Here is a 25,809-nt window from a genome sequence, read left to right as displayed (position 1 = left end):
TTATAGATGTTAGTTTTTCTTTTTCAATATTTATCAATACAGAAATGTTTACAATCGCGCATTATATCCTTGATCAAACATCTTTTTCCATCATGTGAATGCTTTAATATAAATCTTATAAATAGATATAGGAAATATATTTACTATTACGCTACTTATATAGTTTAGGGATTTAATTTCAATAGAATGGACACAACTTGTTTACTGCAAGGATGACTTATTGTAATGAGATATAACTTAATTACATAGAAAAATGTACAATTGATTCACAAAGTGATCATTAGGTATATTAAATTACACCATTCTTCGCACTTCAAAAAATCGCTTCAAATAAAAAATTTGCCCTACTGTTACACATACCAATACCATGGCTTCGAAAAACGCCCACACTACAACTCGGAAATTTGTACTTTCGTTAATCGCTCTGTGATTGCGGTCGCGAACCTGGAATAGGAACATCTCGTGAATATCTTTATCGCTCGTATATACAAATTAGTAAATTCTCTATTTAAATACCTGCATGTATTCTTGTTCATTCTTTACACCCCATAAGCTAATGCTCAAATCTTTAATCATGTCGTCTAATTTTCCATGATTAGTATCTTCTTCCTGACCTTCTCCAACAGCATTTTCATCATTCTGCTTCCGATTTTCATCAATATCCATATTAAACATCACTACTTTTGGTGTCATTGTGCTCTTTTGATTACTAAAGCAGTAGGTATAAACACCTGCAGTATGCGCGGCAAATGTATACTTTCCGCTGCTCTCTCGCTCACCTTGATAAATTATCCTAGCATCGGGACCGACTATCTTTACATCTATATCTAAGAATCCACCCTCTGCTATTTCAAATGTGAGACCTGCAAACATTACATATAAAATAAAAGCACCCGTTAAAATATTATCATTAATTATAAATATTTTGTAATAACAATTGTGAAGAAATACTTAAAAATTTTAAATTCAAAAAATTTCAAATTTATAAAAAATCAACTACATTGTTTTAAACATTTCATTGTGTTTTGGCATATAATTAGAAAAGTATAAAATGGAATAGAATAATATCAAATATACAATATTATATACAAAATATGTATAATTTATAGATAAATTTTCTTATGTAATGAGAATTAATTGTTACGAAAGAATCAATCTATAAATTATAAATAAATAGAAATAAAAATATGCACATAGTACAAATAAAAATAAATACATGTATATAAGAAATAAATGTATCAGTAAAAAGTAGAAATTATCAATGCTCGATAAGGCAAGCGACAAAATTAATTTAAATTATGCTTGTCGCTTATGACTTCAAAAATACTCGTTCAAAAAATTTTCGTTAAAAAACAGAGCAGGGAGAAACGCAGTATAGAAACTAACCCATCTTGGTGCCGAAATCGACCTTATCGAAAAAACATTCTTCGGCGTGCGCGTCTACAGTGATAAAGTAACAACGCACGTTGACGATGAAGATGATCACGAACACGTATAGGATGAGCCACCTCATTTTCTTTATCGGATATTAATATACAATCGTAGTGACATATGCTTATCTCGTTCTCGGTCACTTACCACTTCATAGCGGCATGTTGCTAGTTGCTATCACAGCGCCACGTATGCAATTCACCACGGATTGTACGATAAACATAGAGAGGTAAACGCAACATGTGTATATATAGAGAGAAGATTCTGGGTATCGATCGTGTAACTTTTTCCCTAGAGCGGAAAAGTTTAAAATTTTGCCATTGATTTCAATGCTAATATTTTTCACTTTTCACGTTTTCGCCCTAGGAAAAAATGTTACATGATCGGTGTCCTTCTATAACCGTCTCGACATTTTCAAATTGTGTATATCTGTACAGCAATTTGAAATTTTACTATCGCCAACAGTCATACCACGTTGTAAAGCACCAGTTCTCGTCCGATCACTGAAGTTAAGCAACATTGGGCATGGTTAGTACTTGGATGGGTGACCGCTTGGGAACACCATGTACCGTTGGCACTATCTTTTTTTTTTTTTGGTAATTTTAAATCTTATTAAAATATCGATATATTTCTTTTCAAATACATGCTTAAATTATACTCTGTCTCGTGCTTCTTGCGTTTTTTCTCGCTCGTACGTAGCATGACAAAAGAGGCGGCGCTATGCTATGTGCGAGCGAGAGAGAACGCAAGGGGCACGAAACAGGGTATGCCCTTTTCTACGTGCATCTTTATCCCCATTCCTTAAATAAAGACAAATGCTCGGTCTAGATATACTATGTCTATATAAGAACCAATTACGTTTGCTATTACAATCACGATTGCTATCCAACCGTTGAGTCCTCTGAATACGCTCAATCTGCACATAAATAAAGTAGATTTTATGACAATAATTTAAGCATGTATTTGAAAAGAAATATATCGACATTTTAATAAGATAATTACAAAAAAAAAAAAAAAGATAGTGCCAACGGTACATGGTGTTCCCAAGCGGTCACCCATCCAAGTACTAACCATGCCCAACGTTGCTTAACTTCAGTGATCGGACGAGAACTGGTGCTTTACAACGTGGTATGACTGTTGGCGATAGTAAAATTTCAAATTGCTGTACAGATATACACAATTTGAAAATTTCGAGACGGTTGTAGAAGGGCACCGATCATGTGAACTTTTTTCCTAGGGCGGAAACGTGAAAAGTGAAAAATATTAGCATTGAAATCAATGGCAAAATTTTTCACTTTTCCGTCCTAGGGGAAAAGTTATTCAATATAATGCTCAACTATTGAGCCCACTGAAAAATTGACTTATTTTGATGTTTTCTATAATCACTTGAAATTTGTCGATCTAATTCTGGAACACTCTGTATACATGCGCCGCGACAGTTTATAATAAAGCTTCCCACTTCTTTTATCTATATTAGATATAGAATATAGTAGAAAGTTTTTCAACAAGGATTCTTTCACGTGATTGGCTGTCCAATAGAGAATTTTTAAAGTCCGGAAAATTTTTCTATTGATAGCCAATCGTATAACATTGTGAGTGTTTTCCAGCAAGAGGAAAATTTTAGGCATTAGGGCCATGTTCCAAAACGTACTCTCTGAGGAAAATTTTACTACGATGGCCGTTCCGAAACTTTTTTTAGCGTCTCTGATTGGTTCCAGGATCGGCCATCGAATAAAATTTTTCTCGGAGAGGAAATTTTACACCGTTTTGGAACTTAACCTAGAAAAAGGTTCTAGCATTAGAAAAATTTTCAAAACTTTAAAAATTCTCTATTCGATAGCCAATTGCGTGATATTGTGTCTCTCTGTGTGTCCTTGCTGGAAAATACTCTGTGACATAGAAATATCTATACATGGAGTAATCTATGATTTCTATGTCTATGCTCATATCTAAGAACAGACGACAGGCGGCGCTGAAACCTGGAACTGGCCGCAAGTCGCAACCGTAACCTGTAATTTTTCAAAAGACAGTTTATAGTTTGTGTATCCTATCGTGAAAAGTGTTTCGTATATACATTTCTCACGTGTTTGTAACACCGTTTTATGTATTATCGCGACGAATTATCGACATCTATATGCGTATAAACTGTTAATACGGCAATCAAGGCAATGACTTCAAAAATGTGTAAGAAGGACGTTTTGCAAGCTGTTATTCTTGCGGATGATTTCACAACAAGCTTGACTCCCTCGCAAAATATATTCCCGAGCATCTTGATGCCGGTGATAAATGTACCGCTTTTCGATTACATGCTCGAAACATTGATAAAATCTAGAATACAAGAAGTATTCCTTTACTGCAGCAGTCACATCGATCAGCTTAAGAATTATGTTAAGGTAAAGAATTACAAAGGAACTACAATCTCCTTGATCATTTCCGATGGTTGCAGTTCTCTCGGAGATGCTCTGCGAGATATTGACACAAAGGGCTGGATCAGAGGTTATTTTATACTGATTCGTGGAAATACATTTGTCAATACGGATCTTAAAACCTTGCTCAATGCACATTGTTTGAAAGTCGAGAAAGACAAAGGAGCAACTATGACTATGGTATTACGAAATTTTGGTTCAACGAAGGATTCTTACATGAGTGAGGAAGCCTCTCTGGTCGTATCGGATAAAAATAGTAATAAAATGCTGTATTATGCAAAACTGAAAAACAGCGAGAAGAAAGTAAAGCTAGAACTCAACTGGTTCCTTCATCATAATGAAATAGAGCTTAATACATGCTACTTAGATACTCATATTTATTTGTGTTCACCATCTGTTTTGCCACTCTTTGCCGATAATTTTGACTTCCAGGTAATTAAACTGAATTATTTTCTTGTATAAAATATCAGATTTTACATAGTTATCTTTAATTGTAATATGCAATATACGTTAATAATAAAACAAGTTTAATTTACTACATTAAAATATCCTTTTAAGACTATGGATGATTTTATACGAGGGGTATTGATGAACGAAGAGATATTGGATTCAAGAATTTATTGGCAGCAGTTAAGCGTAGAAGATTATGCCTTGCCGATTACATCATGGAAAGCTTACCATATGCTTACTCGAGATATCTTACGTAGACACAGTTTTCCTCTGGTGGCAGATGCTTTCCCTTCTTTGAAAAATTTTATATACATGCCGCAAAGCACATACAAACACGAAACCGCCCTTGCTAAGGGTTGCATACTAGAAAAAGACTGTATTCTTGGACTTAACAGTACGTTAGGAATTAATACTAAAATTGCAAGATCTGTAATTGCAGACCGTTGCATTGTAGGTAGTAACGTTAATATATGTAATTCTTATATCTTTTCGAACGTTAGAATCAAGGATAATTGCACTATTGTGAATAGTATCTTGTTTCCGAATTGCATCATCAGGTATGGTAGCCAAATAGACGGATGTATATTGTGTCCTGAAATTGATGTCGCTGCTCGTAGTCAATACATCGATATAATCGTCGAGTCTCTACCCTCCGGCGTGTCTAAAACTAAAATGTCAGAACTCGATATTGATGATAAGTTTTTATATTTTAAGAACAACAAAGTAGCCGAATGTGATGACTGCTCCACAGAATCGTCTAGCAGCGAAGAGAATTGCGAGCGCGATTCACCGATTCCGGACGACACGAATATGTTCTTGTCTGAGGTTATCGATAGTCTATTACGTGGTTATCAGGATAAGCTCAATTGCGAGAATTTGATTTTAGAAATAAACTCGTCGAGATACGCGTACAACGTCACCATCCGCGAAGTGACGTACAACGTCATTAAAGCGATTCTTAGCCTGCCTTTACATTATCTTGCCGAAACAAAAACTCCCGTTAATAGCCAGAACTATCAAAAGAATTTGAAAGCTATCATTATTTATTTCAATTCTATTATATTGAATTACGTTAAGAATGAAGACGCGCAAGATGATTGTTTGCGAGCTATAGAGGACATTGCTAGTACGACCGACGAGTTACTGCCGTATACGCAACACCTGTTGCATCAGTTTTACGGTCGCGATATACTGTCAGAAGAGAAGATTTTAGAGTGGTATGAATCCATTAGCGAGGACGCGGATGTGCTTCACAGCAAAGTGAGAAATGCCGTCCAGCCATTCATCAAATGGTTACGAGAGGCGGAGGAAGATTCTACTGAAAGCGATAGCGATTAGAGATACTCTTAAAGATTGCCTATTGTAAAATAAAACAGCTGTATGTCTGTGAGAAGACTGTATATATAGTGCACATATAATATACGGACGCATTGTACAAAAATTGTAATAGAGGGATACTTGTCAACTTCTCTTTATTTTATCGCGTATCAACCTTTTGTTTTTGCTTTATAATGTTTGATTTTTTTTTTTTTTTTTTTTTTTTTTTTTGAGCAACGGTAAATCACGCATCAAATCGGTAATCCGCGCCAAGTATATCATTTCGTATGCATGCATACGTGCGTGTATAACGTGTCGATAAAGCCCGCATGTTTCACGCGTGTTCAATCTTGACCCCCTATTCTCGTTCGCCGAGACAAAGCTATTATTCCATAGGTACGTCTATCTCTGCCAGGTTGTGCCACGCCAGATGACGATGATCCGGAAACTTGATCGCGTCAATCCAGTGCCGCAAACGCGCTCCTTTACTACCGCAACCTAACATGAGGCCGCCTAAAAATTACACGTGTAGGCACATGTATCAAATATCTACAAGCATTTTATTTTATTAATGCGAATAGATTAATAATATTGAATTATTGATTATATTAATCGATGTTTGATGTTAAAATGTATTTATTGAGATTGGGTATACTTTGAAATTTTAATGATTCTGATTTATTCATCATAGCTATGATGAGTGGAGAAGAATTATTATTTCTCATTTATTTAAAATAATGGAGAATTCTCAATATAATATATAGTAATTAAATTAAATTTTGATTACGAAACATATAATTAATTTATTTAATTCAAGCAGAATTGTGTGTATTGTATAGAGAGTAGTGTATTGTATAGAGAGAGAAAGAAATTTAAAAAAAGATGGTTAAGAAAATCATAAGATTTTTGGAATGATATGCCAGTTAACTGCTATTGTCATTTAAGATTTTTGAAGGGGTAGCTACATCATCGAAGAGGATGAAGCAATTGCAAGCCGTTGCATTTATCATACATCCTCGAAAACAAAATTGACTTCTTTTGGTATTTTTCGCGAAAATTAATCTATCACAAAATGAACAGGGTAAAAATTTTTCAAATGTGAACACTGTATATATATCGTATTTTTTAAACTGTAAATTTTTTTCAAATTAAGTTCTAAAGTTTAAAGAAGATATAGGATTAAAAATCATGGCTAATATAATGGCTCATACTACCCAAGTAATCGTTACTCTTGCCGAAGTCCTTGTCCCATACGGAGAGACATAGCGTCAGCTTCATCAGCTCCGTCAAGCGAGTCGCGAAAACGAACTCTTCGTTCCATTCTGGATTCAGGGTCTTGCGTTTGACGCTCGTGCTCTGGGAATTGCGGCCGGCCGTCTTTTTCAGCTTCCTGGCAGTAGCACGAGCGGTCGATGAGTAATCTAGGAACCGTTGCTGCCGATGATTGTCGGTCGCATCCTCGACGAGGGCCAGCTTGACGAATGGGTCAGAAAACCCGTTGTTGTCCATGGGCAGAAGATTCGTAGCGCGGTGTATTGTGACTAGCAGTGCACGCCGACGCGTACAATAGCTCAGGCTTATCTGTATCTGCCCCCGTCCGCTTGAACACATGCCCCAAATTTCCTCTTCGTTGTCTACCTGCATCGAAGTAATCAATATGTTATATACGCTGATAAGAAATGCTGATTTATTTATCTTTTTGTGTTTTGTACTCTCTCTCTCTCTCTCTCTCTCTCTCTCTCTCTCTCTCTCTCTCTATTATATAGGTCACAAGTAGAGATGTAAACAGAAAAAACAAGTCTTGTTTTTTTTTCAACATTTTATTTTATTTTTTTCAGATATTTAATGTCTTTATATTTTGATTACGGTAAATTGATTTTTCATTATTTTTAACTTTTTAGATGATAGATTAGAATTAACCATTGTTATTTTAAATGTAGCTCGCATTTCAATCGACCATATAATTATGTAAATTATCATTCTTAATCAGTAAAAATTTTTGTTATGCATCTAATTGAGAATTATCCGAATCGTGTCGAGTTTGATTTAATTAAAATTACTTTCGAAACAAATAAATTAATAATGTAAAAATTTTAATTTTTAACGAAAAATTTTTAACCACAAAAAGAAAAAATGAATGAAGAAAATATATTTAAAAAAAAATAATAAAAAAATAAATAAAATTAATTTTTTTCAACTTTTTTTCTATCAGAAAAAACGGTTTTTTTTTTTACATCTCTAGTCACAACATTTATTTTATGTGAACAATTTAGTTTAAATATCTTGTATTTAAATGAACTATTTGCTTCTGTCATACTGAATACAAAGATCGATTTTGCAATCAGCATTTAATTTGAATTGGATCATATATTTGTGATAAATATAGTTTTATGTAGAAATTCGTTCAAAATTAATTAAATTTGTTAAATTAATTAAATTAATTAAATTTGTTGAAAATATATATTTTATGATATTAATATATATTTATAAATGAAACATATTAAAACTTTTATTTCACTTTATTTTAACTTTTATAACTTTTAATTTAATCCATGATTAGAATTTTTCATGTTTTAAATTTCACACATTTTTTCATGAAATCAAAATTAATAATATCAACACACAAATTGATTAATGTTAAAATATGTACATATTATATAATAGAAAATTTTCTTGAAATATAATCTAGGAAAATTCTTGCGTACAAGCAATCGCTATTACTGGAATTATTTTGAATTTCCGAAATATTGACGGATTCTTCGTTATACTTTTTTTTTTTTTTTTTTGTATTCAACATACCGGATAATGAGCCTGCAGAGGAACTTTGTAATGTTTCGTTTGATATGGTTGTAATTCGTGTAGAGGAAACTTCACCTCTCCCAGGAAGTCTTGGCCCGACGGGTCGTCCTGGATGATCAAAATGTGCAATGCCTTGCCACTTGAGATCTATAGCACGAGAAAATTTCTAGTTTATATTTATAATTTATTCGAGAACAGATTGATATTCATATTGTTTATTATGATATGATTGATCTATATACATCGGTTTCTGTCATCCCGTAAAAATTCACCGTCTCGTTGAATTCGGGGTCGCGAGTCTTGTGTACAGTTTTCGTTCGCAATCGGCTGCATGTCGCTATCTTCCCCACGGGCAATATATTCAGCTTGCAAAAGGGATCGGCGAGACCTTGGATGTCCATAGGTATTAGGCGACGCGCACGTTCCACCTTGCACTGGAGGCACTGATCGGCCGGGTCGTATCGCAAGGAGATTTCGAGAGTCCCATAATCTTGTCCCGTTTCTGTTTTTTTTTTAATTTTTATTTCGATGTTGAATTTGAGATTCCGTTTAAATTAGATAAATTAGACTATGCAATTATTGGCTTTTTATATAGCACAGTTTTTTTTTTACGATTTTTCTTTCATTTAAATTTTCTCATAATATTTGCTGGATATCGAACAATATCTCGTTAAGTTCCGAACATAAATTAAATTTTGAAAATTTTTTTGTTATTCGCATTTTGTCAACTAATTAAAATGCCTTCTTTCTAATGACTTATAATACTATAATCGTTTGAGCTTTTCTTTACGAAAATTTTATGAAAAATTTCGACAATATGTTCATCAATATGTACGCTCTTTTGGCATTTCATAAATTATTTTTTATTAATAATTTTATAATATAAAATATAATCAAGATTTACTGAAAATGTGCTGCAGACATTAAAAACAAAAAATATGAGGATAAAGTTTCTAATAAAAACCCTATCTCCGATTCGGATGAAACTTTAAATCGATGAAACCACGAAGGAAAGTTTAGCTCATATTGCTCGATGCTTTGGATGCAAAACGAAATGTATAATTATTATACGGTGGAGGTGTAGGGAGAGAGGCTCTGTCCCTCCCCCGTTCATACATGTATTGTTTTTATATACACATTAACAAATTGGATTACATACTAATTTAAATGCCATATATATAGTAACATATACAATTATTATACTTTTTATCTCATTTTCTCTTTATTATTATATATATATATATATATTTTACTAATTCAAATATATCTGTTGCTCGATTAAAATAACTAACTCCTTTGCAAGTATTTAAATAAATAAACAAAATTTTTTTAAATAAACAAAATTTTGTTTTTGTTTTGGTACATTTTTTTTAGTGTAGTAAAACGATTTTATTGACCTTTTGGGTATTCCGGAGTTCTTGGCGCCCTGACCTGGCTGTTGCTGCGAGTTCCGCTGGAAGAGCTGTCCTGATCCGAGCAAGATTTGTTCGCGTCCCGTTCCGTATTTCTCTCGAGGATCTTGCCCATAGTCTGAAACCGTTTGGCCGGTGTGGTGGTCGGGGTCATCGTCACCGGCGACGTCGTTATCGTCGGCGTCTTCAGTCTGCCGGATGGCGATTCCTCGTGTAAGTTCAAACCTCCACCCCGTTTGTCATCCTTACTTACCTGAGAGATTGTACCTGAGTGGACTTCGATCGATCCAGGGTAATGGAAACGTCCTTGGGAGTGGTCGAGTTCTCACTATCCCCTTCCTCATCGTCGTCGGCTTCGTTGGCCTTCTCGTCGTCCACGAACATGTCCTCGAAGGACACGCGTTGCTCCGTCTGCAGGCCGCTCGGACTCCTGCCGCTCGGGCTCCTGCCGCTCGTCCTTGATCGTGGGGTGCCGATTGAACCCGTGGGCGAAAGTCGACTGCATTGCGAGACAATCGACAGACAGGACTTGTCCAGTCTGTCGGAACCGGCGTCCTCGCGATATCCCGAAGGTGACAGACCGTTCGGCCTCCCACGAGGACTTTTCGGCGATGGGGTGCTGCTCGCGGGACTGGAAACCGTCAGTTTGGTGGGGGTGCTTTCACGATTCGTGCTCGATGGATTCGTTGGCGAGATAGAATGACCGCGATTTACCGCGAGTCGTCGCATCGCATCGTCGTCGGACGAGGAATCCTGAGCGTCGGTTGAATCTAAAGATCTGCTTATCGTCCACGTCGACGTTCTGTGACTAGGTCGAGACCACCCACGCTCCTAAGTAACGTGTTTTTATTATTATTATTATTATTATTATTATTATTATTATTATTCGTCGATGAAGAACTCGAAAAGGATTAATTTTATTGAGGATTTTGCGAGGATCGATACTTCCATCAATATCGGACACTTTACAGAATATCTTTTATGCGGTTGAACAATTAGCAATCGATCGACGCTTGTTACATTTATTGATATTGATAGGAAAAATAGTGGAAATCAAGCACAACGTGTTGGTATGATTTATCGAAAAAGAGGAAACACGAATATTGAGACACGCATATATAACACATATATGTCAATATGAAATCAATGAAACTTGAGTGTCACGATTCGATTTCTGTCATATGTAAAAGAAGCTTTATGGGAATGTGTTCCATTATCCTGATTGTATATGCGCTATATGACAGCTAATGACATGAAAACTATTTCGATGGATAGGCAGATCTAATTTTCCAGATTAGTTCTAATTAATTCAATTAATTTTAGACATCGGATATTTGAATATTTTAAATAAGTTTTGAATCTCAAAACTCTTTTTTATAAAAAAAAAAAAATCGTAAAATATTATAAAGAACATTCTAATCTTATGATTTAGATCAGTATTTCTTAATTTTTTTTTCAATTAAAAAAATTGAAACAATTTTTAACACGCGCGTGAAATTTTTAATAAAATATCTTTAAAATGACGATATACATAAAATAGAAAAAACAAACTGTTTATTTGTATAAATAATTTAATTATACAGTATATGAGAGTTTTTCAGCCCTCCACAAAACAAGTTGCTTATGGGATTTTATCTTTTCGTGGAACACGATTTAATTTAATTTAAATTTGACATTTTTCTAATTCAAGTAGAATAATATTTTTTGAATAGAAGATAATTTTCAGTGTTCATTTTAATAGAAAAATACGAAAAATGTTTTTTATTTTCAAATAAAAAAGCATACTTTGTTTTTAAATATCTTATATTTTACTAATTCAAATAATATTCGCTGCTTCATTGAAATAACTAATCCCTTGCAAGTACAATATTTAAATAAATAAGTATTTTAAATAACATAAAAATTTCTTTGGATTTAGTAAATTTTTTTCAGGTATATAATGAAAAAATCTTTTCTTCTTTATTTACTTCCATACCTTCTTTTCTGGTAGAATGTACTTTGGCATGCCTTTGAAGAACCAAGCACCGCTCTTTTTCCACATCTCCCTGGTCTCGGCACAAATCCGGCAGAGAAACTGCTTCTGCGCGTTGCCATGGGATCTTTGAACAATTCTTTGCACGGCCATTTGCTCCTGAGCGATTCTCATGAGACGCAACGAGCTGCGCGACGAAGCGGTCGTGTCATTTCTGTCGCCGCTTCCCATCGGCAGATTAAGCCTCGTGGCCTCGATGCCGCATTTCTGACAGATGTACCTGCGACAATCCTTGCAGAAGTTCGCGCTCGCCCCTAGCACTGCGCCGAATTTTTCGCCGCAAAGAGCGCACGAACAGACGCAACGGGCACCTCCACCTGAGCATCGACTTCCACAACCGCGTCTCTCGTTCGACCTGGTCGACGTTACGATGCAAACATTCCGTTTCATGTTCTCCAGTCTTTCAACGAGTCTACCGACTCGCTCTTGCTCCGATAGATCCAGGGCCTCGGCTCTCTGTATCACCTGTAGAAACGTCAACTTGAAGCCGAAAATCGAAATCAATCTAATTCTGATAAAATCTAATTCAGAAGATTCTGTTCAACGATATGCTTCTCTCCTCTTTGAGTATTTAAAGATTGGATTATATAAATCTAATTTTTTCAATTGTACAAAATTTATTTACTCGAATAAAAAAAAAAATAAATAAATAAAGATGAGATCGAGCTCTTTAATTTTCTCTGCTATAGATATACCGCGTAATATGTTTTATGTTAATTACGTATTTATTTTATAATTTTAATTACGCGTTTATCTTATAATTTTATAATTAGTATTTTACGAATCGTATTGTCGCGAGTAAATACAGAATCCATTTCCCTATATCTATAATATTAGAACCTGAGTACATCGAAATAATATTGTTTAACGAATTTTAATTTCGTTTGAAACTGTAATTGTTAACGTGGTTTTGCAGTTTGGAAGGATAAAAGTTGCATAATCGAATAGATTAAAAAGAAATGTGGTTATACTGCTATGGAGACTTTTGATTATAGGGAAAAGAACTTTGGAATTATTTAATATCCATATAAATAATCTGGAAATTTCACGGACATTCTCTTGAATATATTAAATATATTTACATGTTATTTTTTTCATCGTTAAATATTGACGTAAGTCATATCGCTTCGTTTATCGTCCTAGATTATTTCGGATCAACGCTTGATAAAAATGCTTATACTTAATTCCAAATAGAAATATAGCTATTATTCTTTGGATGTAATTTAATATCTTCTAATGTTGCGAAAGAAAGAAAATTACTTAATTTTATCACAATGTATCAAAATTCGTTTTGTATCAGCAATAATGAAAAAGTTATAAGAAACGTTTTAACATATTCTAAATTGCTTTATTATGAGAGAGATTTACCTGAATAATGGTTTGTCGTTCATCTTCCGTGAGCAAACAAGATTGTCCGCAACGATTGGAACCGCTTATGTAAGAATTTGGATACTCTCCCCATCCATGAGATTCGAAAGATCCTGTTTTCACGGACCATCCTGTTCGTAATCTGTGTAATAAACTTAATTATATGTATTGCTCATATATATATATATATAAGTTATTAAATTTTATTACTTATTAATACTTAATAATTTAATAGTATTAGCAATAGAAATTATATTCTTTATAATAAACATGTTCCTTACAATAGAATTTATTCGTCGGATCTGAATGTGTCAATTTATAAAAAGAAGTTTTCCTATGAAAACGTTCCTCTTTTATATTTTAATAGGTTTTGGATAATTGATGAGGATAAAAGATGTTTTTTATAAATGCTTTTCCGTGTGTTTAAAGGTTAAAATAAACCCTTAAGTTAATTGCTGTAGCGCGAGCTTTTTGCTAATAATTTTTAACTGCTTTGCATTTCTGATCAATATTTGACAAGTGTTATAAAATCATTGAGAAGAATACTTTTTTTGACTATCTTTCTAAAAAAAAAAAAAAAAAAAAAAAAAAAAAAAAAAAGCGACAGGGATAGAGAGGAAGAGCAGCATAAAAAATGTCAAGGTCGAATTTTGAATTTGCCTTTTATATCCAACAAATAATCTCTTTCAACTTAGGTATTATTATTTGGAATTCTCCAAGTTTCCCCGCAGGTATAAAATAGTCTCTTCATAACGAGCGGATGGCTTTACCCTAAAGCTTTAAATAATGCCAAAGTGATATCTCACAAAAGTTTTCTCCGAAAGAAAAGAAGATTTTTGCAAAAATAAATATAATATAATCTACCAATTTACATTTCCTTAATAGATTTAGTTTTTAGCAGAGTTCGGTATATTTTAATTAGTGAAATTTGTAAACTTTATTTCCATCATTCGTTATTTGCAGATCTCGATGATTTTACGTTACGCTTATATTTTTCTATTTTTTTTTTTCATTTTTTATCCTTTACAAATTTTAACAATATCTCTCTCTTTTCCATTTTATTAAAATATTGTACAATAATTTTAAAAATATCTCATTCTGTGTTATACATGTTTCTACTTCAAAAATCGTGATAAATTCGAGCCGCATATATACAATACATACACATACAAATTATTTTATTTACTATTTTTTATTATTTCTAATATGTATAATTTTATTTTTATCAAATTATAAAAATTTCAAAATTATCGAGATCACACTATATATTGTAACATATATTATTGATATCGTAGAACTTTTTTATATCAAAAATATTTTTCATATACTTTTACGCAATTTTGGGGCAATATTTGTCCCGGATCAAAGAGTTCTTTCAATCCTGAATATACGAGAAAGCATTTATATAAAAAAATTTTATTTTCATCTGTCTTACAACGTATGTGAAAAGTTCATTAAAATCGCGGAGAAATAACTTCCATGTGTCTTTTTGTTAAATGTGGAGAAATCATTTTAATTCGCGTGATTATAATACTTAGATATTGGCTTCCACTTTGAAAATAATATGCTGAAAATAAATTTACAAACTCACTTTGCTCGCAACGCCAAATGTCGATCGTTCGGACAAACCCACCTGCCTCCTCGTGTTATTGGTTCATCCATTTCACTGATTTATTTTATTTGTAACGTATCGTTTATTTTAATTGCTTTGCGCGGAATTTCAGTCTGTCTATAACAATAAAGATACGCAATCTGAAAAAATGTATGTAAGTTCACAAGGATTTTTTCTCCTGTTTATTGCTTCTGAGAAAAATTTATATTTGCCGTTTATATTAAATGTTAAATGCTTTACTCAAATTTTAAAAATTGCTTATACCATATAAATAATAAGTTATATTACATGTTACGTTATAATGTCACATTGTCTTCAATTAATAATTAGACGATCATAATTCAACGTTAAATATGAAACATGAATACGGATTTCTAGTTATAGATTCTAATTGCATTTAAATTTATGTACATAATAAATGAAATTAATTGCTACACTAAGTTGTAGCTAAATATTATTGCTTCTCTAATATTTATATACTTATAAAAATTTATAATATTTATGTATGTATTTAGCGATATTTTATCTAAAAATATACAAAGATATAAAGAATATAAGAAAAATTATATAAATAAGAGTTACACACACACACACATTAAAATTAATCACTAACCTTCAATCTGATAGATATCATTTGTAGAAAAATATCGTAGTAGTTGGAAGCCGCATGAAAACTTTGTCATTTCCCCAAGCAAATTGAAGTAGCACTTAGCGGGTTCCTCTGTGACATTAATTGTTTTTTCTTCAAAATCAATTTCGATTAAGAATTAGATTAAAAATACACAAATAACAAAGAGTAATTTACGCGTGTATATTCTTTAAATAATATTCTTATTTTCACACTTTCCACCTATATATTTTGTACTTCATTTTATAATCGTCACAAACATTATGCACGAATTTGTTATATAAGTCAATTTAATTCTTTCTTAATCTTTTTATCCTTATAAGCGCGATATATAAGATTATATACAATATTACATTAATTATATATATAAGTGTCAAATAAGAAGTTTTTGAATAGAAAAGAATAGTTCGTTTCTCTTTTCATTTCAAACTCTTTTTAAAATCTTTTTTCTTCGAGATTTTTTTCTTTTTCATTCAACGATAATTTGTTTGGTAACATTTTGATAATATAATAAAGTATAAGTAAAATATAAATAAAATATAATAAAAATATATAAATTTAATAGATAAAACAATTTACTATACACATATAATTTATACGACATAGCGTAGAAACTCACATTGAAATAAGCTTAGTAATGGCACTTATATCATTTCGCTATGGATATTCCGCAATTAAATAGAAATTCCAATTTCGTGTTACAACGCAACTCAACTCCGCGACATCTCCGTCATTTACGAATATTAAGCTTGCTTGAGTGTCAAGCTTGCGCGGGCGTATCGACATGTATATCGTGAATTATTATCTTTCTTCCCTCTCCCAGCCTTGGCTATACCGGTTGTAAAAGATTTTTCTTCGGGCGTGGGAGTTAAACCGCTCACGTTCCATCGTTCTCTCGCTTATTTTCCTATTCGCCGTACGACGTAATTTTTCTATCCTATTGTGCCTTGGAAAATGAGAAATATTCAAGGAACGCACGCACTGTGAATCAGAAATCTGGTATCGCCGGCCGCAAACATGGCACCGAAATAACTTGTGCTTCCGAAATGCTTCCGTACGTCGATGTTATCGCATCTCGATGATAGCGGCTTTTGCACGCGAGTTGTCACATATTCAACGGATCTTTCATAGGATAAAATGAAAGAAACGATATATGGCATTTATATAAGTCGCAAACAATGGAACGATACTACGACAGCTCTTTTCTACTTTGAGAATAAAAAAATTATTGGAAAAAAATCAATATACAATACATATGTGAAAGAATCAGGTATTTCTTTCTATTTTATTTTAATAACTTTTTTTTCTTTTTCATAAGAAAAATTTATAAAAAAATATTCAAAATTATTTTATTTTACGTGTAACAGTTTTGCAGAAAAATGTATAGAAATTTCATCTTTTTATTAATTTTTACAATTTATTCACTCAGGGATTCTCATATATTGCAACGTATTGGCACATATTGGCAACATTGGCTTTTATAAGAGAAATATTCGAGTTGTCATATATATAAGGAATTTATATATGAAAATATAGGAAATAATGTGTTGTCAAGGTAAGACGAATATAAGGAGGAAAATATTTTACGCGAACTTTGTTTACACACCTTACTCAAACTTCAACACAGCAAGTAGTATAAATCGATGGTTGTCTTTCCAGCGCAATCATTAGTACTACATTATCAGGTTTATAATGTTCGTGTCAATTCTTTTAAATAACTTTTACCACGGTATTAGTTTTGTTTTATGATATATAATTTTGGCAAATGTAAAGTTAATTTTGAGTAAAATCTTTCCACACCTATAGTGAGTGCACAAATTGTCCGCGTATTGTTAATAAATTTCAAAGATATGGCTGGCTTCCTTGATTAAAATATTGCTTAAAGACAACTTATCGAATGTGAATCAAATTACTTTTACTACAAATGATTTTAAAGCAATTGCCATTTCGAAGCATCACATTTTAAATAACGCGCAATCAATATATAAAATATAATCTTTAAAAAATATATAAAAATATTAAGTTTCTTGTTTTAAATAAAACATTTGCTTTAATAGTGAGTCAATTAGATTAAAAATAAAATTTTTTTCAATGAAATACATTTTGTTAATTTTTCGATTTTCAGACTTATATAAATATATATTTTGTTTCTAAAAATGTTTTGTTTTATTAAATAAATTATTAGTTGCGTGTAATAAAAATTATTATTTTTAAAATACATTATTTAAATTTTTAACATGAAAGAATATTTATTTAAATAAAGAAAACCTGTATTTTTTAGAAACACAGCAGCTATTAAGTATTAAAAAAAAATTTTTTTAAAGGTAGTAATTCAGTATATTAAAGATGAAAAATTTAATATAATTCTTTTATTTGCGAATAAAAGCATACTTTTCGCTTTTATTTTATATGTATTTTAATAATTCAAATATTTCCTGCTCGATTGAAATAATTAATTCCTTTTTGTAAGTATTTAAATAAATAATTTTTTTAAATAAAAGAAAAAAATTTCTTCGCATTCAACACTTTTTTTTTTCCCAATGTACAAATTACCACGTGTGCGTGCGTGCATGTGCGCGATAAAAAAAAAAGAGGTCCATAATTTTCTATGGTATATGGAATCTTTCGTGTTTGCGGTATATGTATATACGCAATCGTACGAATGCAAATTCGCGCAGGGGATGCAAGTTTCTGAGGAAAATTCAATAAACTCCACCGCGCCGTCTTGATATCTTCTACCATTGTTCATCGCGCCGCGCGACACGCTATTATATGGTTCACCGCGGTAAAGGGAACAAAGGAACTTTCAACGAAAGTGGCTATATTTGCCCCGGAGAATCGATACTCTCATGGTGCATATCTCAGCTCTCAAGTCTTTTACATATTTCTTATTATGGCGGCGCGTATGCGTTGCGCCTCGTGTGTCGCGCATTAAAAAGGGAACAAAGCTACTGGAAAATATAGTCCAAAGAGCATAACGTTCCGGCACGCGATGTAAAAAGGCAAATGAGATGAAAAGATATATTGAGGTAGTTGACGAGATCTTTTTCTGCCGGTATAAATGGTTCTATTTTTCTCGGCGGTTATCTGCTGCGTGGCGGATGATCGCCTCGTAAAAAAAGAAGGAAAGAAAGGAACCGAATCGAGTGCGATTGCGTTACGTCGATGTCGGCGATCAATCGACGACGCTCGTGACGCGCGTACATTGTGTATGTATCGCCAGCGTTGATGAACGCACATCGGCTTATTAATAACGAAAACAGCGATAACATCCCCGCAATGTCCCCATCCGTTATGCGTAGGCTAAGGTAATTAAGTAATTCAGTCCGCTCGGTTACGCTACTCACATAAATTATGCAGAGTTCGCGCTAAAATGGCATATGTATCGCCATTGAATTCTTAGTTAGGCGTATCGAAATTGTCAACGGTAATGATTAATTAAGCATTAATGCAAATGCGTGTTTCGACGTTCATCGATACGCGGATAAATGTATTTTGAACGCCCATCGATATACGATTATAAAAATAACGAGAAGCTATACATTCCATATGTCAAAATATAGCGCATATGTTACTTTGACATATGGGGATGATACTTACGTTCTGTAAACTTGAACGTTGAAACAATTACCATATCGTTTAATAATTTTTTAAAACCATCGTTCAAAAATGAAAGATTTCAAATCACACGTTAAATTGCATAAAGTACAGATAAACGAGAATTTGATATATATATATATATATTACACTATACGACATACAAAACTAATATGATACAATATTGATACAATATTAATATACGATCAGATATGGTAAGGAAAATTGTGATCGCGTTCGATTGATATTATTGATCGTATAAAAGTCGCGATGGGAGAGTTGCGGAAGAGAAGAAGAAAGAAAATAGGACCACGGACAACTCACGTCAGAATCAGGCGCTTGCAACGGACTGCAACTGGTCGGCGCACGGTCAATTGCTCCTGGCGGCTCGTACTCTCCGTCAATTAACCGTCACCGTTAATTAGTGCACGCTCTCCCCTGGATTCCAGCGTCGTTGGTGAGCAACACACTAGGCAATCGCGCAAAATCGCGCCGGTCCGCCGGGGAACCCCCGTGGCGAGCTGCCGCCACGATATCCGTCAACCGATAAGCCGGTGGTTGACTAGGTGCTGCCTGCTGGTGTACGGTGTGTAGTCGCCACTACCTCAGTAACTGAGTCGCGCGCGCGGCTCAACTCGGCGGAAGAGCGACGATGGGTAGAGAAGGTTGGCTGGCTGGGTGGAAGGGTGCGAGAGCTTCCCCTCGTATGGTCCGCAGGGATGTATCAAGCTGCCAAGCGTGGAAAGAGAAAGAGTGAGAGAGAGAGAGAGAGAGAGAGAGGAAAAAGATAGGGAAAGAAGTAACGACACGGTAGAGGGTGGATCAGGTGAAAGTTGTGGAGGCGGCCTGGAGAGTGGAAAAGAAAGGGAAAGAAAGAAAGACGGAGAGAGGGCTAATAAAGAGAGGGATCGTCAGGCGCAACAGGCGTGGACGTAGATAAAACCGGACGGAGGCATATGTCATGCCTCGTCGTCGTCATCGTCGTCGTCGTCGTCGTCGTCGTTGTCATCGTCGTCATCATCGTCCTCACCGTCCTCACGGCTCTTCGCTGTGATTGAAACTGTCCCGAGCGTGTGTACCGACTTTTTAGCGTATCAACCGGGATTAGATAATCGTGCAAATTGAACGGCGCGTGGCAGCCAAGAAGTAGGACATTCTGCGATGAATAGAATGGTAGGCGGCTCTTTACAAACGCGTTATCGCGTAGCTGGGTAATTTTGTGAAACGCATCCTAACGTACGTTTGCGCGAGAAGGATTAATTTCTTCAATTTATCGTTACATCACTGTCTATATATGTACACTCACATATGTATGTATATGTGACGAAATAAATATGCAATAAATAAATATGCAATACATACATGTATGTATGTATGTAATTTATATTTTGTTATTACTTTCTAATTATCACGAGCAATGATGATGCATATCAATTACACAATAATCGATTATTCTGATTTGTCGTTGGCCTCTGAACTCTTGATCGAGCCTTTATTTCTTTAGTTAGGGCTTGAGATAACCGTGTTGAAAATCAGGGATCGATATACATATATATGTATGTATTGTACATAAAGCAGATTTCTCGTACGTCACGCGCGTTTACTAGGTGTAAACTTCGCAATCGCGTCCCGATTGTCTCTCTCGCATTCGCCGCTTGCGTGCATGCGGCTCGAAGGCAAACAGGTGTCCTTGTTCTATATATCGTACTTATTGACGCGTCGTACTTCGCAGTTGCCGCGGGTAGTCTGGACCCCGGAGGGTCGATGATCAGGAGAAGCCCGACTTTCTCACGGGCTTGCCGGATTCTAGGTCACGCAGCGAAAATTTTACTCGCTGCCGTGTAAGCACGGTTACGTCAGTTTTGCCACGTGCCGGTTCACGATCCTTATTGTCATTCTTCCGTCAAAGAAGGTAGAAAAAATATTTTGCCGGAATTATATTTGTGTATGTGTTTCAGGAGATAATATTAATAGAGAAAGAAAACACATATCCAGAAAAGATATATATTACGATGGTGGAAAGATTTTGATGAATGAATCTGACCGGAAAAAGGATGAATTATTTATGCAAGCTAGTTCGAAGAGATTTTTATTTCTTATTATATTTATTAAACTCTCTATGTGCAATGTAATGAACGTAAACAAGGCAAATTATATGTTGCTTTTATTATTTCTTTTTCTATTATAAAAATTGCGTCAATGATAATATTTCTCGTAAAAGGATGAAGCTTCCAGTAATAATGACAATATTGTGACGGAGTACCGTGTTATTTAGAAAAATAAGTTATTTATACAAGCTGAAAAAAATATATTAAAACGTTTCACGATAATGCTCGATTTAATTGATAAAGGCCAACTATAAACATATTAGAGAATTATAAACATATTTAGAGAGAGTAAATATTAAGAAATGTCAATTTTAACATTTTAGGATTAATATATTGAATGCATCATAATATATTTCGCGTGATGGACAAACAATGAGTATGTTCAAATCAGAGTTGAGAACGTTACTCTATAAAAGTAATAACGCGTTACCGTTACCGTTACTTGGAAAGTAACGATTCGTTACTCTTTCGTTATGTTTTTGTTTTTTCTAATGCTATTAGGTGTACAACTTTGCTTCCGCCGTTTTTTTTTCCGAAATTCGAGGCTTTATTGTAAAAAACTGGTTAGGCGTTTTGAAATTGCTTGTTGAGTCACTCCCAATGATCGTGCCAATTCTTTTTGACTTTGACTCGAATCTTCATTAAGTAATGCCTCCAATTCTGCATCTTCGAAAACCTTCTCTCTTCCATCGCTATGCCGGTCTTCGACGTGAAAATCACCGTTCTTGAAGCGTTGAAACCACTCACGACACGTTCTTTCACTAATAGCGGCTTCGCCATAAGTATTTGAGAGCATTCGATGAGCCTCAGCCGCAGATTTCTTCATATTGAAGCAGAAAATTAAAACCTCCCGCAAATGACGAGAATTTGGCTCGTAAACTGACATTTTCAATCGAGAATAACTTTATGATGCAGACACAAATCGACCAATGTTTCTATGGGGTTATGTTGACAGATGTCCAAGTTTATCGCATGACGTCTATGATCTATTTATTTCGACCACTACTTACCGCTAAAGCCATCTATAGGAAAACGGCGGAAGCAAAGTTGTACACCTAATGAAAATAAGCTATTAGATTATAAAATTATTTAATAATCAATATTAAATGTAATAATCTATGTTACAATTAAAAACTCTAAATTAGTCTCTATATAGCACAAGTGTTTTTTATATTAAACTTATTTAATGATTCTAATTTTTTACATTAATATCTTTACTTTCTAATACACTTATCTTTATAGGAATTTAAATTGTAATTTACATATTTCAATTTTGTCGAAAATCTTTATCGAACATTGTTTTTAAATATTGATAAGAGAAATATTGATATTATTAAGAGCGTATTACAATATTCACTATCAGTAAAATCTATAATTTACGTTACTAAAGATTTTCAGTACTGGCAGTGATTATGCAGCCTATGATAGAAGGCTACGAAATATTTTTCAAAAACTACATCTATTGAATAGATATAAGATAATAAAGGACCAAAAAATAACGATAAAAGTAAGGGCTAATTGGTTATCGTTACTGTGAAAAGAATAACGATCTTAACCGAAAAAAAGTAACTGTAACGACGTTTTTAACGAAATTTATTTTCCTAAATACAAGCGTTCATAAAGTTGGAGAACTAAAAAGTGCTTTGGAATGTATTTAGAAATATAAATTTCCGCTGATTGTAATTGTAATACAATCTTTCGTTTTTCATCATAAAATATTAAAAGAGACAATAAAACATTGCCTAAGACATTATCTTAATAAATTTATGTATATGGTAGACGCATCTAATTTTATAGAAATTGATCGATAGATCAATTGATTTCTCGATCTCGCGGAGATATACTTTAATTTGTTGGAATCATTCCAATAATCACTATAAAATGATCACATAGTAAAATCGTCAGCTTAATACGCGTGATCTTTTGTTGGAAATCCAGAATTTAATGATTTATTATCCCACGACGAAATAAAAGGTTTCTTCCATATCATTGTAACTCCTGGGGCTAGTTTTGCCGATATATTGCCGCTCTTATCGTTTGATATAGTTGAGAGAATTTTAATGATATAGTTTTAATTTTCAATTATTATCAGAATGCGCTTTATAACATGTTCAATTTGCAATTGTTTCTTCTCTTCTCATTTGTCAAACCAAAAGAAATATTATAGAAGATAACGAGACAGCAATTAACGGCAAGAAGAGAAGCGTCACAGATAATTTCTTAATCTATTTTATTGCGATTCACGGAAAATGGGTTTGCAGTTTGGCAATTTACCAATTCGGATTCGTAGAGTAGTGTATTACAGTATATCACCCACGGAGCAACGGGCTTGGGCAAAATCGATGACGCATGGAATACCTAATTTGGTGAATAGGGCAATGCGTGCGCTCCCGACAATGCTTCCAGGTATTTATGTAGCTAAATATAAAAAAAAATAGAAAAGATACACACACACACACACACACACATATACAAAACAGAATGTTATATTTTTTATTATTTCTACAATTTATCAACTTTTTTAACCAAATCGCACATTATTTTGTACGTATTGATATATTTTTGATAATTTATCTTATATTTTTTTGCATTTAATTTTTTTTCCATACGATCTTAATTAAATATACCGATGCTTATTTTTAAAATATTAGCTTCCTTAATCTCTTGCTTTTAATCAACATCTTTTAATCATCTTGCTTTACTTAATCTCTTTTCTCTTAATTTCTTTCTAAAATTAGAAAAAGTCAATGATATTTTGTATATATATATATATATCATCAAAATTAAAATTCTCTAAGACTGCCGATTATTGCGTTAAAAGTAGACCAGCTGATAGTGAAGACATGTATATATAATCCAACTCTCCAGTATATTTATTTATAATAATGAACGATGCGCGAATGTGTCAAAAATTTTTAAACGTAACTTGCTGAAAGATTATCGTTCAAATATTAGACAAAGACAGATTCATTACAGATTCAAATTTCTCCCGCACATGTGTACTTTTATTCGTTTATTTTTACGAGCTGTTCAACGAAATAATGGCTTCATTTTATGGAAGTTTGTTTTGAAATGAATATGGGGATTGATTGGATACTCAAATAATTTTGATAACAATTCTATACTAATATAGTATGTATATACTATTATTTCTATAAAATCACAATGTTAAAAAATTTTTAATTATTTTGGCATCAGCGAGAGGAAACTAGTATTAAAAATATTATTCATATACCAAAATTTTAATTTTATTTCCATATACGCACTGAGTGATACAATACGCGATAAACAAAACGCGCGCGATAAAAGCACACATTTGATCGATAGAAATACGCTGGTATGCTTGTTATAATAAAAACCATATAAGACTCAATTTATAAAATCAATAGAATTGCTCTCAGTAACGTCACATTTATTCATAGAAATCGATTTATGTATATATATATTGAAATTTCTATTTTATTGAATATATTTTCTTTTTTCGTGATCATATTTTTGATTATATATTTTTTGTTTTAGGTTTTATAATGTCGGCTGTAGTGTATAAATGGTCTACCGCAACATACGAGCGATATAATCGCAAGGATCCGAAATTATACGAGAATGACAAGTGAATGCAAGAATTGATCAAGCTATTTTTAAATTTGACTTTATAATTAAAACTTGATGTTATTGTCTCTCTTCAAAATTATTTTTAAAAAGTTTAAAATTCTACTGAAAATAATAAAAATAAAAATTCTAATAAAAAAGTATTTTTATTATGCCTGCTCGTATTTATATTATATTTTATATATATATATATATATATATATATTTATATATAAATGTCTAATATATCATAAGTAATTAGATATTGAAATGTAAATAATTTATTTTATAATATATTAGCAGAGAGAGACAAACTGCTAATGTGATTCGTGTATGTATATAAATTTACGTGTATACGGTAACCTATTATTAGCTATTATAATAGTGTGAGAACAAGTTTAGAATTATTCTACGATTTATGAAGTAATTGCGAACTTAATTAAAGTTTGCTATATGTTCTATATATTTCTGAATAGAATAATAATAAGTTCCTTATGTTTTATCTGTGAAATGCTCTATTTTACGATAAAAAATTTATTTGATACATTTATCGATTATAAAATCAATAATACGTACATTTTTTGTCTTTCATGTAATCACAAGTCATAAATTATATGGCATACAATGGACAAAGAAATGCTAATAGTCTAAGGCACATATCAATGCCACTCCTCTTTTTATCCAGTGCGATTGTGGTTTGTTAGCAGGAATTTCCATCGCTAGAACGAAATTTGTGGAATGTCCCGTTGTTGTTAAAGCTCCAGAGCGCTCAATAGTTTTATATACAGGACATATATAAATTCCATGCGATGGAATTATATGATTAATTTCTGGTAACAGAAGAATTGGCGGCATATCTGGAATAACAAATAGTATAGTATCTGTACGTGGTTCAAAGCAGCTAAAAAATCTATATCATTTGTTTAATAAACAAATTACACGAAAAGCTTCGAAAAGCTCAGCTACTTATATCTCGTGAGCTTAGTATTTTTTTCAATAATTTCGTATTAATGTAAAGTTAACTGTGTCTGTGGGTGATAT

General features: G+C 33.0%; 5 protein-coding genes and 2 non-coding genes across 11 annotated transcripts in view; 3 read left to right on the top strand and 4 right to left on the bottom strand.

Annotated features, from left to right (window-relative positions):
- Positions 1 to 29: 29 nt before the first annotated feature.
- Positions 30 to 1,613, bottom strand: LOC138938632 (transmembrane emp24 domain-containing protein 2). Its single transcript, XM_070305782.1, has 3 exons — positions 1,387 to 1,613; positions 517 to 863; positions 30 to 444 (listed from the first exon to the last, which is right to left on the bottom strand). Exons 1-3 carry the CDS (start codon positions 1,511 to 1,513, stop codon positions 295 to 297), a joined length of 624 nt encoding a protein of 207 aa, XP_070161883.1. The 5' UTR covers positions 1,514 to 1,613; the 3' UTR covers positions 30 to 294.
- Positions 1,614 to 1,888: 275 nt separating this feature from the next.
- Positions 1,889 to 2,008, top strand: LOC138939122 (5S ribosomal RNA). Its single transcript, XR_011447796.1, has one exon. It is a non-coding gene; the product is annotated as a 5S ribosomal RNA (ribosomal RNA).
- Positions 2,009 to 2,453: 445 nt separating this feature from the next.
- LOC138939121 (5S ribosomal RNA) lies at positions 2,454 to 2,573 on the bottom strand. The gene has a single exon (XR_011447795.1). It is a non-coding gene; the product is annotated as a 5S ribosomal RNA (ribosomal RNA).
- An 831-nt stretch (positions 2,574 to 3,404) lies between these two features.
- Eif2bepsilon (eukaryotic translation initiation factor 2B subunit epsilon) lies at positions 3,405 to 5,772 on the top strand. Its single transcript, XM_070305740.1, has 2 exons — positions 3,405 to 4,289; positions 4,416 to 5,772. The coding sequence occupies exons 1-2, from the start codon at positions 3,600 to 3,602 to the stop codon at positions 5,643 to 5,645; spliced, it is 1,920 nt and encodes a 639-aa protein (XP_070161841.1). The 5' UTR covers positions 3,405 to 3,599; the 3' UTR covers positions 5,646 to 5,772.
- LOC138938614 (rabphilin-3A) lies at positions 4,447 to 20,317 on the bottom strand. Of its 5 annotated transcripts, none has more exons than XM_070305736.1 (11): positions 19,397 to 20,314; positions 15,461 to 15,568; positions 14,827 to 14,987; positions 13,236 to 13,377; positions 11,811 to 12,332; positions 10,089 to 10,666; positions 9,821 to 10,026; positions 8,666 to 8,925; positions 8,424 to 8,570; positions 6,839 to 7,262; positions 4,447 to 6,137 (listed from the first exon to the last, which is right to left on the bottom strand). In XM_070305736.1, the coding sequence occupies exons 3-11, from the start codon at positions 14,895 to 14,897 to the stop codon at positions 6,010 to 6,012; spliced, it is 2,478 nt and encodes an 825-aa protein (XP_070161837.1). In that variant the 5' UTR covers positions 14,898 to 14,987; positions 15,461 to 15,568; positions 19,397 to 20,314; the 3' UTR covers positions 4,447 to 6,009. The 5 variants fall into 5 exon arrangements, with proteins under 5 accessions (XP_070161837.1, XP_070161836.1, XP_070161839.1 ...); XM_070305735.1 differs by having other exon boundaries at positions 14,827 to 14,964; XM_070305738.1 differs by having other exon boundaries at positions 14,827 to 14,960.
- A 3,112-nt stretch (positions 20,318 to 23,429) lies between these two features.
- On the top strand, positions 23,430 to 24,794 carry LOC138938784 (cytochrome b-c1 complex subunit 8). The gene is made up of 2 exons (XM_070306037.1): positions 23,430 to 23,586; positions 24,700 to 24,794. The coding sequence occupies exons 1-2, from the start codon at positions 23,430 to 23,432 to the stop codon at positions 24,792 to 24,794; spliced, it is 252 nt and encodes an 83-aa protein (XP_070162138.1).
- Positions 24,795 to 25,318: 524 nt separating this feature from the next.
- Positions 25,319 to 25,809, bottom strand: part of LOC138938530 (dynein axonemal heavy chain 1) — an 83,790-nt gene continuing 83,299 nt past the window's right edge. The window contains exon 60 of the mRNA XM_070305573.1: positions 25,319 to 25,625. Within this exon, the coding sequence (XP_070161674.1) occupies positions 25,408 to 25,625 (218 nt within the window). The 3' untranslated portion in view covers positions 25,319 to 25,407. The remainder of the gene's footprint in view (positions 25,626 to 25,809) is intronic.

The sequence above is a fragment of the Polyergus mexicanus genome, unplaced genomic scaffold (genome assembly GCF_030449975.1).
Source record: "Polyergus mexicanus isolate NDT 795.1 unplaced genomic scaffold, iyPolMexi1.0 SCAF_13, whole genome shotgun sequence".
NCBI lineage: Eukaryota > Metazoa > Arthropoda > Insecta > Hymenoptera > Formicidae > Polyergus > Polyergus mexicanus.
The sequence above is the reverse complement of the archived record's forward strand: the minus strand, read 5'-3'. Positions and strand labels throughout refer to the sequence as shown.

Bases quoted from the DNA above. Each gene is read 5' to 3' on its own strand.
- LOC138938632 (XM_070305782.1), bottom strand. From the start codon at position 1,513: ATGAGGTGGCTCATCCTATACGTGTTCGTGATCATCTTCATCGTCAAC. The intron at 864-1,386 runs GTTAGTTTCTAT...TAATGTTTGCAG, and splicing joins CGATTTCGGCACCAAGATGG to GTCTCACATTTGAAATAGCA. The intron at 445-516 runs GTATTTAAATAG...TTCCTATTCCAG, and splicing joins ATGAACAAGAATACATGCAG to GTTCGCGACCGCAATCACAG.
- Eif2bepsilon (XM_070305740.1), top strand. From the start codon at position 3,600: ATGACTTCAAAAATGTGTAAGAAGGACGTTTTGCAAGCTGTTATTCTT. The intron at 4,290-4,415 runs GTAATTAAACTG...TATCCTTTTAAG, and splicing joins CCGATAATTTTGACTTCCAG to ACTATGGATGATTTTATACG.
- LOC138938614 (XM_070305736.1), bottom strand. From the start codon at position 14,897: ATGGATGAACCAATAACACGAGGAGGCAGGTGGGTTTGTCCGAACGAT. The intron at 13,378-14,826 runs GTGAGTTTGTAA...TTTATTACACAG, and splicing joins CATTTGGCGTTGCGAGCAAA to ATTACGAACAGGATGGTCCG. The intron at 6,138-6,838 runs GTAGTATGAGCC...TGTAATTTTTAG, and splicing joins CAAGAGTAACGATTACTTGG to GCGGCCTCATGTTAGGTTGC.
- LOC138938784 (XM_070306037.1), top strand. From the start codon at position 23,430: ATGGGTTTGCAGTTTGGCAATTTACCAATTCGGATTCGTAGAGTAGTG. The intron at 23,587-24,699 runs GTATTTATGTAG...TTTTTGTTTTAG, and splicing joins GCTCCCGACAATGCTTCCAG to GTTTTATAATGTCGGCTGTA.